This window comes from Procambarus clarkii, chromosome 21 (assembly GCF_040958095.1).
Source record: "Procambarus clarkii isolate CNS0578487 chromosome 21, FALCON_Pclarkii_2.0, whole genome shotgun sequence".
Lineage (NCBI taxonomy): Eukaryota > Metazoa > Arthropoda > Malacostraca > Decapoda > Cambaridae > Procambarus > Procambarus clarkii.
Genome location: NC_091170.1, coordinates 12,528,867 through 12,539,248, shown reverse-complemented (window position 1 = coordinate 12,539,248; position 10,382 = coordinate 12,528,867). Strand labels below are relative to the sequence as shown.

Here is a 10,382-nt window from a genome sequence, read left to right as displayed (position 1 = left end):
TACAATAAGATAAGGCACCTCCAAAATTTATTTACTAATGTATGTAGTTTAATACTGAAGTTTGATTGACTGTAGACTTATAAATTTAATATAAATCCCCCCTAATGTGTAAGGATCGATTTGTGAGAATATAGCAGAAATGCAGTCCACTAAACATCATACAAATTGCTATCGAATTATATAAATTAACCTAAATATAAATTTTAAATAAATTCATATAAATCAAATAAATATAAATCTCACAGGTCGGTTCCCACATTATATACCAATCATCAACACCTCACCAATCATCTACCAGCCATCAACACCTCACCAGTCATCACCCAACCATCAACTCCTCACCACTCATCTACCAGTCATCAACACCTCACCAATCCTCTACCAGCCATCAATACATCACCAGTCATTTACAGCCATCAACACCTCACCAGTCAACTACCAGCCACCAACACCTCACCTCTCATCTACCAGTCATTAACACCTCAACAGTAATCACCTTTTAAGATTATGGTTCTTGAAGGAAAAAAGAACCAGACAAATCCTCAACTGCTACGTATCATTGCACAGATGCAAATAGAAGCAAACTTGGCATCCGACAGCTTCACTTACTTCACAGATGGATTGGTAGACCAGCAGGGACAAGAAACTGGAGCTGCTGTTAAAGCAGGAAACTCTGTAAATAGTTGGAGGCTCTCAAATGGATGTTCGACTTTACAAACAGCGATGCTAGCTATTCAAAAGGCTTTGTAATATGCTTTTGCTGAACACCGACAACATGTTATCATACATACAGATTCGAGAACCGCCATTGAAACCTTGCAACAAGAACAACATATGTGATAACATACTTCTGATCACAAATGTCACATCATTAATGCTAACACTCAAATGACAAGGCCGACAAGGGTACTTATCAACTGGGTGACAAGTTATGTGGGAATAATAAAAATGACATTGCAGACGAAGCTGCAAAATTTTCAACTAAGAGAAGAAATGTAGACATTTACATACCACAGAGTCTATTACAGATTAAGAAAGTAATTAGAAAACAGAGCAATGCAAATGATGTACAGTGACCACAACACAGCAGTTGCAACATCAGGATCTGCGGCTTTGTACAAGAATTCGACCAACTATTAACTACTTAGTTTGACTAAAGGGAGCAGTAGAACAACAGAAGTACACTTACATCGCATAAGCTTGGATACCCATGTGCATGGGAAATAGGCTTACAGGTTCCGGAAGATGAAAGGAAATGTCAGCACTGTGGAGAAATGCCCGACAGACCACTGGAACATTATCTAACACAGTGCACAGTTACAAAACCCATTAAGATTTCAAATTACATTCAACAGAGCAGAAGAAGTTGTTAAACACATATGTCAGAATCTTACTGAAGCGAACCATACAAGTCATAAATACTCATACATCGCCCAAATAAAACAAGAAACAGGCAGCACTTAGTGAGCCAGCCAGAGGCTTAGGGCCCGGACAGGAATATCCATGCAAAAAAAAAAAAAAAAAAAAAACTCACCAGCCATCATCACCTCACCAGCCCTCTACCAGCCATCAACATGTCACAAGTAATCAACCAGCCATCACTTCGCACAAATCCTCAACAAACCATCACCACGTCACAAGTCATCTTCCAGTCATCAACGCGTCGACAAGTCATCAACCCGCCATCGAAACGTTAGAAGTCATCAACCAGCCATTACCATGTCACAAGTCATCTTTCAGTCATCAGCACGTCACAAATCATTAAACCTGCCATCAACACGTCACAAGTCATTAACCAGACATCAACACGACACAAGTCATCAACAAGCCATCAACATGTCACAAGGCATCAACCAGCCATCAACACGTCACAAGTCATCTATCAGCCATCAGCACGTCACAAGTCATCTTCCAGTCATCAACATGTCATAAGTCACCAATCAGCAATCAACACGTCACAAGTCATCTTCCAGTCATTAACACGTCACAAGTCATCAACCAGCTATGAACACGTCACAAGCCATCAACCAGTCATTAACTCGTCACACAAGGCATAAACCAGCTATTAACACGTCACAAGGCATCAACCAGCCATCAACACATCACAAGTCATCTATCAGCCATCAGCACGTCACAAGTCATCAAGGAGCGATCAACACGTCACAAGTCATCAATCAGACAATCAACACGTCACAAGTCATCAACCAGCTATCAACACGTCACAAGTCATCTATCAGCCATCAACACGTCACAAGTCATCAAGGATGCGATCAATAGATTCTGAAAAGCCTTTTCCTTGAGCACTTTTCTTCACACTCTTACTCCGTTTCCACCTTCATCGATGGGTCTAAGTCTGCGGATGGAGTAGGCTACTCTGCTGTTTTTCCTGACAGCACTTATATGTGTCGCTTACCTCTAGAGACTAGTATCTTCACAGTGGAACTTTATGCTACTTTCTATGCTCTTCATCTCCTGCTTTCTCGTTGTCAATCTTCCTTTGTAGTTGTCGTCGATTCTCATAGTGCCCCATGGCTCTCGGATCCTTTAATCCGGTTCATCCAGTAGTTGTCAAGATACAGCATTGGCTGTTTCTTATTCACAGTAAATTTAAGTCGGTTGAGTTTTGCTGGGTTCCCAGCCATATTGGTGTCTCTTTAAATGAGCGTTCGGATGCTGCCGCTAGGGAAGTTGTCTGCTCTTGTCCCATCTCTCATAGAAGTAGTCCTTATTCAATTGGCAGGCTTTTGGTTTTTCTGTTACTGATAACAAACTGCGTACTCTAAAGAGTTGTGTGGTCCTCGTGGCCGTCCTGCTACCACCGTAACCGGCGATGGGAAACGGCTCTGGTGAGGATGAGTATTGGCCACACTCGCTTAACGCATGGGTCAATTAATGGAGCGCTGCCCTGCTCTTATTGTCCACATTGCATTGTTTCTCTTACAGTCGAGCATATCCTTGTTGAATGTCCTAAGTTCCAGGACGAGCGTGTGTCTTGTTTTCTAACCGTCCCTCACGGTTGCTAATCCCTCGATAGTAATCTTGGTGAATCGGATACTTTTGATATCGTTTGCCTCATGCATTTCTGTTCTCGTATTGGCAACCTAGGTGATATTTAGGGACCTCTCATTATTCCGTACATTTGATGGTGCTAAATAGCCTTCCCGGTTTGGTGACGTCTTTTGATAATTACTTACCTACTATGCTTCTACTCGTCACCACATCATAACTGAACTCAGAGTGTTACATTACCATGTACGTGGGTACACTACCACGGTGGAGTATTAGATACTCTCATTGATCTTATACAGAAATTCTGGCTTCCTCAAGATTGCAAAACTGTCAAATCCCTAATTATTAAGAGTGATCTGCAGGAGGTATGATGCTCGAGTGAGTCCTTATCCACGAGCTTCACCACATCCTAAGGAACGAGTTGTCCACCTTCGTCCATTCGAGACCACAGGTGTCGATTACACAGGAGCACTTATTTTAAGACACTCCAGATAAAATTCCGGTGAAAAGCCTATATTTGCCTCTTCACGTGTGCAACCACACGAGGCGTACACTTAGAAGTAACTTCTGACATGAATGCAGAAGCCTTTCTCCAAGCCTTTCGCAGCTTTGCTGCACGCAGATCTAGCCCCAAACTAATGATATCAGATAATGGATCCAATTTTGTGGCAGGAGATGCATGCTTACGAGAAATATGGAACCATCCAGAGGTACAATCAGTGCTCAAGCAGAGACAGTGCCACAGGAAATTCATACCTCCACAAGCACCGTGGCAAGACGGCTTTTATGAGCGCATGATGGGCATTATTAAAAAATGCTTAAGAAAAGCACTTTGCAGACAAAAAATAAACTTTATCGAATTGCAAACCCTTGTCATAGAAACTAAGGCACGGGGTCAACAACAGGCCATTAACCTATCTTTCAGATGACTTCTCCCAGAGAGAACAGTCCTCTAATATCTCTAGCAGACGAGGATCCAACTGACCGTTCATGTGTCAGAGCAAGTGACTTAGTGGGATGTTACAAACATCTTTCGAGAGTAATAGAAAAATGGAATGAAGTATGGACTTGTGAATATCTCACTGTTCTGAGTATCATTATGGAGCTGCAAGCCTATACAACAAAGTTCAACTCAAACCAGGTGATCTAGTCCTAGTAGACAGTGATGGACCCAGGTCAGATTGGCCTATAGGCAAAATTGTCGATGTTCATCTTGATCGCCAAGGTATATTACGAATAGTTAATGTCAGTGTCGAGGCACTACTACCTTAGAGATACTAGAAAAATTAGTAACTCTAGAATTAGCAGAAAATGAATGTTCTACTGAGGTAACTTTACCACAAGTTTCAGAGGACAGTGATTCTGTCCAACTGTCCAAGATGAGAAGGGGTAGAGGGAGGAGAGGAGAGTCGACATTCTAGTCACTACAATGCTGAACATTGAGAGGTGGCCATCTTACCGATCGAGGTAGCACGGAGCACTCGATTTAGTGGACCATTCAGAGGACATTCAAGCATCAGCAAGTGTCTGGATACCGCAGTGACTCCTACAACAATCATACGATCGTTCCAGCAAGCACCAGCTTGGCTTAATAGCATATTTTTGGTTTTAGAGAGCTCTTTATCACAAATTTATGTATTTACTTGTCGTTACGCTGCTGGCCCTCCTCTAAATAAGAAGTAAGTTTCATTTTGGACTAAACCCTCCATATACTTAGAGATAGATGCAAGTTAAACACGAGGTAGACAGTTATCTACAAATCTATTGAGATTTCAGCCTGTATCTGAACAACGCGAGATAAGCCTTTCTTCCACTTGACTTCAGACCGCATGTCGAGACAAGCCTAGTGATGCGTCGCCTTTGAAGCGTGCTTCTATCACTTCCAAACAGCTAAGCTGTCTAGTCATTTGTAGAACAAACCAACAGTGTTTTATTGATCTTTAATAAGATCAGTTTCATTTAACAATTTTATCAATGTTTTCCATTTATCCTTATAATCTAATGATGTGAATTTACATCTATTTATTTCTTTATACAATAACATAATATTATACCTATAATTTCTTCGGATGAAGAACCAGCATCGGATTATTAGTGCTAGTGACGTAGTAGTTGCTTAGCGCCTGTACCCACAATTTATGTTTGAGGGTGAAACTGACTCTTAATTTAATTACATTATACAGTCTTATCAATGTTTCATATTACATTGACTATTTTGAAATCCATAGGCACTAGTTCGTGTATTTAATTTCAATATCTGCTCATTTTTAGTTTTCCTCTTTTTCACAAAAGGAGGTGGCCCTTCATAGGTATCGAATGTATCATTATTTAGATTAATTAATTTGAGTCGAATTTTTCTTCACAACAGTATCAGTTATGTATATATGTTAGTTTTATGGTGACCTAATTATATGCCCCAGTAAACTGGAGTTGTTGTAACCAGCCTTTTTTATTAATTCCCCCTTAGACTCTTGATTGAAATTGGCTAGGCTTTGATTAGCCAGCGATACTGGGTTCGTGAGGTCATGACAATTACTCCTTTAGAGGTAACTTCCTCGTAATATTTTAGCAAAAATCTGCTCACATTACAAAACAGAGATTCTCTCTCTTGATCAGATATTTGATGGATTGAGAATCATTGTTAATAGGCTAAAGGCTCATGATAAAAATTAAATCTGCACCCCAAACAGCCTAATAATAATTCAGTGAAACCAAAACTGATTTCATTTAAGTCTAATAAACACAAAACTAAATCCACTACTCCCATTATTAGAAATAAAAGTAGTAAAATAGGTACTTATTCTGGGACTCCCTCTGAAACTGTAGTTGATACGGCTGCTAAGACGACAAATCCTACAGGAGAAAAAAATGTTTGTTCTGTAGTAAGGAACCCCTCACTTATGAGTGTAGTACTTACTCCGACCGTAATTCTAGGTTTAAATGTCTTCAATAATTACACAGATGCACAAAATGCATGGGTTCTCATGACCCTAATAGCTGTACAGTTGCCTTACGTGTGCAATAAGTACCGCAAAAGTCAACATCATTACACCTTGTGTGGAAATGTGACAATCAAGATTAACGAATCCTCATAAAGATTCAACCAAATCGACATCTGTACAATATTGTAAAGTACATCAGGAAATAAATGTACTTGCTGCAGAATCAGGCAACACTACTACATTGCCTACAGGTCAACTAAAATTAATTAACAAGTCCAGGATCACCACTCGTGGTCTCTTTGACCAAGGTACTCAAAAGACCTTCATTACTTAACAACTAGTTGATCAGCTAAAACTGAAAACTTTATAACGAGCGAAATGAATTATTTCCGGATTCTTGACCAATAGTGGACCTCGGGACTACCAAGTTGTAAAATTATTGGTACATCTAGGAGGCTATACCAGCCCATTACAAGCCATCGTCGGTGATAAGATCCCCTCAGATCTACATGTAACAGGTCTTGGAACACAGGTAAATTTCTTAAACGCACTGGCATAAAAGCTAGCTGATTACAAGATAAATTCTGCCTGTCTCAGCGACGTGGGTATTCTAATAGGAGCTGATTATTACTATAGGTTTATTACTGGATGCACCAGGCAACGAGGAATGAATTTGTTGTCATCTGGAGGAAAATTGCTCACAGGGCCGGTGCTACCCTATCTAAAATCTAAACCTACAATTAGCCAACAAAATAATTCAATAGTGCATGACTAGGCTTAGAACATGCACCAATACAAATCAGAGACGTAACTGAGAATGATGAGTAAAATCACCCTATGTACAAATTATGGGATTTTGACACCTTCGGTATCGTCCCTGAGCAACCAAGTCCAGATGACACATGGACTTACCAACAACATCTCAACACAGTTATCTATCAGGATAACCAATAATGGGTTAAATTGCCCTGGAAGCTGAACCACCCTCAGCTCTCAGTAAACTATTTCATGGCCCAATTAAAATCACAGATAATTAGGCTACACTAGCAGCCTGGCAAATTACGACTGTATCACGAAGTAATACAGCAACAACTTTCTAACAAATTCATAGAAGTTGTTGAACAAAATAATAATAAATCAGGCCAATATTTGTCTCACCATGCTATCTTGTAAGACTCGGTGACGACACCGATTAGAATTAGGTTTAACTGTAGCGCCAAATTAAAGGCAGATAGCGTGTCCCTTAATGATTGCCAGCAAACTGGGCCTAGTCTAACTCAGAGACTACAAGATGTATTGTTGTGGTTTCGCTCTGGTATTTATGCTTACACGGCTGACACCAGAAAAGCCTTTTTGAGAGTAGGTTTGCAAGAGGAAGACCGTGATTTTACAAAATTTCTCTGGGTAAAAGATCCACAGGATCCTGACAGTGAGATCATCACGTATAGGTTCACATCAGTTCTATTCAGGGCTACATCTTCACCATTCTTACTCCAAATCACCTTGGATACTCATTTGAAGAAATCTATTAGCCCCCACAAGGCTGAAATTAGCGATAACCTATATGTCGATAACTTCCTGGGAACCACTAATGATGAAAACAAATTAGTGAAAATTTATCATGAAGCTAACCGCGAATTACTGGGAGCCAATATGCCTTTACAGTCGTGGGCCTCTAATAATCAACAACTGAATGAAATCATTGAGAAAGAATTTCCCAAGTATCAAGTACTATTTAAATTGAAAGTTCTAGGCATGAAATGGAATACTTCCACTGACGAATTAAATGTTATGACTGTGAAAACTAATAATTCTCCCTTAACCATGAGAAAATTACTCTCATAAGTCCATTTGACCCTTTAGGTTTACTTAGTCCTATTATAATTAAGGGAAAACTCCTCATGCAGGAGTACTGGTAGACGAATATGGGTTGGGATGATCTGTTACCAAATGATCAGCAAGATAAATGGCAGCAATTAACTGCGGATTTTAACAAGCTTAGTATTCTGAAATTCCCTCGTAATGCTTTAGGACAAATTTTACCCACAAATTTACATGTGTTCTGCGATGCCTCACGCCAAGTATATGGCACAGTAGCCTATATAGTTAACACTCAGCAATCATTTATACTTACTTCTAAGACTAGAGTGGCCCCCAATTAAAAAGAAGTCATTACCCCAAATGGAGTTAACTGCTTTATTAGTAGGTGTAAGGTTGGCTAATTGCCTGATCAAGACACTCGGTAATATTCACTTTGGTGAGATAGTAGTGTGGTCAGACAATGAGGCAATCTTACAATAGGTAAGAAACAACAACAGCAAATTTCCCTACGTCAGAAACAGAGTTATGGAAATACGAGAATTGTCAGCTGATTATAAACTGAGACATGTCCCCCCACCAAGAACAATCCAGCTGACTATATATCAAGAGGTTTAACCTTAAAACAATTAGTTAAAACCGAGATGTGGTTTACAAGACCCCAATGGGTGTTCAGTGGTCAGTGGCCTAAATAAAAGCCACAGGTCATAGTGACCAATATCACTGTCCCCACTGTGGATCCGGAACCCCCTCGATCTTTGGCTCTTAATCCTAACCATTATTCTAGTTTTGGTAAACTGCTAGGACTCACCCAAATTGTATTTGATTTCCTTAATATAATAGGTATTAAATATCAATTTCTTAGTCCTCTCAAATACTGGGTCAAACAAGTTCAAATGGAGACGTATGGTGGAGATATTATGAACGTCTTTCAGATAAATTAACCAAGTCTCTGGGCATTTGGTTTCATTCAGATAATTACGACATCTTAAGGTGTGAAGGGACGCCTGCTTCATGAAGAGATTGAATTAGAAGCAAAGAATCCTACGCTTCTGCCTCGTCACCACAACATAACTAAACTTATAGTTTTATATCACAATGAACATGGTACATTGCACGGGTGGAGTGCTAGACACCCTCACTGATTTGCGACAGAAACTTTGGCTTCCCCAAGGTCGCCAAACTGTCAAATCCCTTATTAAATCTTGTGTGATCTGCAGGAGGTGTGATGCTCGAGTGTGTCCTTACCCAGGACCTCCACCACTTCCTAAAGAACGAGTTGTACACCTTCGTCCCTTAGAGACCACAGGTGTAGATTACACAGGAACACTTATTGTAACAGGCATTCCAGATCAAATTCCGGTGAAAGCCTATACATGCCTCTTGACGTGTGCAACCACACGAGGCGTACACTTTGAAGTAACTTCTGACATGAGTGCAGAAACGTTCCTACAAGCCTTTCGCTAGTTTGCAGTTCGTCGATCCTGTCCCAAACTGATGATCTCTGATAATGGATCTAATTTTGAGGCAGGAGAAGCTTGCCTAGCAGATATATGGATCCAACCAGAGGTACGTTCAGTGCTCAAGGAGAGACAGTGCCACTGGAAATTTATCCTTCCACGAGCACCGTGGCAAGGCGGATTTTACGAGTGCATGGTAGGCACTGTGAAGAAATGCTTAAGAAAGGCTCTACACAGACAGAAAATTAGCCGAACCGAGTTGCAAACCCTTGTCACTGAAATAGGGCAAGAGTCAACAACAGACCATTGATCTATCTTTCAGATGACTTCTTCCAGAGAGAACCTCTGAGTCCCTCTCATCTGTTTCATGGTGGTCTTCTGAGTCCTCTAATATCTTTAGTAGATGAGGACCCAAATTACCCTTCATGTGTTGGAAGAAAGGACTTAGTGGAAAGTTAGAAACATCTTTCGAGAGTGATAGGAAAGTAGAATGAAGTGTGGACTCGTGAATATCTAACTGCTCTGAGAGAGTATCATTATGGAGCTACAAGCCCATATAATAAAGTTAATTAAAACCAGGTGATCTGGTCCTACTTGATAGTGATGGACCCAGGTCAGATTGGCCTACAGGCAAAATTGTTGATGTTCATCCTGATCACCAAGGTATCTTAAGAATAGTTGGGTTCGGTGTCGAGGCACAACCACCCTGAAAACTCAAAAAACTAGTACCTCTAGAATTAGCAGAACACGAATGTTCTACAGAGGTAACTTCACCCCAAGTTTCAGAGGGCAGGGATGTTGCCCACCAGAGCACACGTCCATCTAGAGCGGCTGCTCAACAATGTAAACTGAAACTTAAATAGTGCTTTGATTCTGCTTAAGTACAAACAATTCTCATTTGAGTTTGAAGTGATCATGATGATTCTGTGATTAGTTAGTGTCTAGTAACTCAACAGTTGCAAGTCATAGTGACCCGAGACAGTGACCTCACTGGGGATTCAAACTCTCCTTGATCTTGAATGACATAAAGATTAACACTCTACATACTTAATTAATGTATAGCAATGTATATTACATCTTATATAATATTTTCTTCTGCCTAATTGCAGATTATAGCCATCTGTTATTGAAAATATTTGTCTGCAATGTGAGT

The 10,382-nt window shown here is 40.2% G+C and overlaps 1 protein-coding gene across 1 annotated transcript; it reads left to right on the top strand.

The window, feature by feature from the left end:
- The first annotated feature begins 3,660 nt into the window (after positions 1–3,660).
- Positions 3,661–7,796, top strand: LOC138367075 (uncharacterized). Its single transcript, XM_069328472.1, has 3 exons — positions 3,661–3,719; positions 6,360–6,483; positions 7,209–7,796. Exons 1-3 carry the CDS (start codon positions 3,661–3,663, stop codon positions 7,794–7,796), a joined length of 771 nt encoding a protein of 256 aa, XP_069184573.1.
- Positions 7,797–10,382: the final 2,586 nt, after the last annotated feature.

Bases quoted from the DNA above. Each gene is read 5' to 3' on its own strand.
- LOC138367075 (XM_069328472.1), top strand. From the start codon at position 3,661: ATGGATCCAATTTTGTGGCAGGAGATGCATGCTTACGAGAAATATGGA. The intron at 3,720-6,359 runs GTACAATCAGTG...CTTGACCAATAG, and splicing joins AAATATGGAACCATCCAGAG to TGGACCTCGGGACTACCAAG. The intron at 6,484-7,208 runs GTAAATTTCTTA...AATGATTGCCAG, and splicing joins TAACAGGTCTTGGAACACAG to CAAACTGGGCCTAGTCTAAC.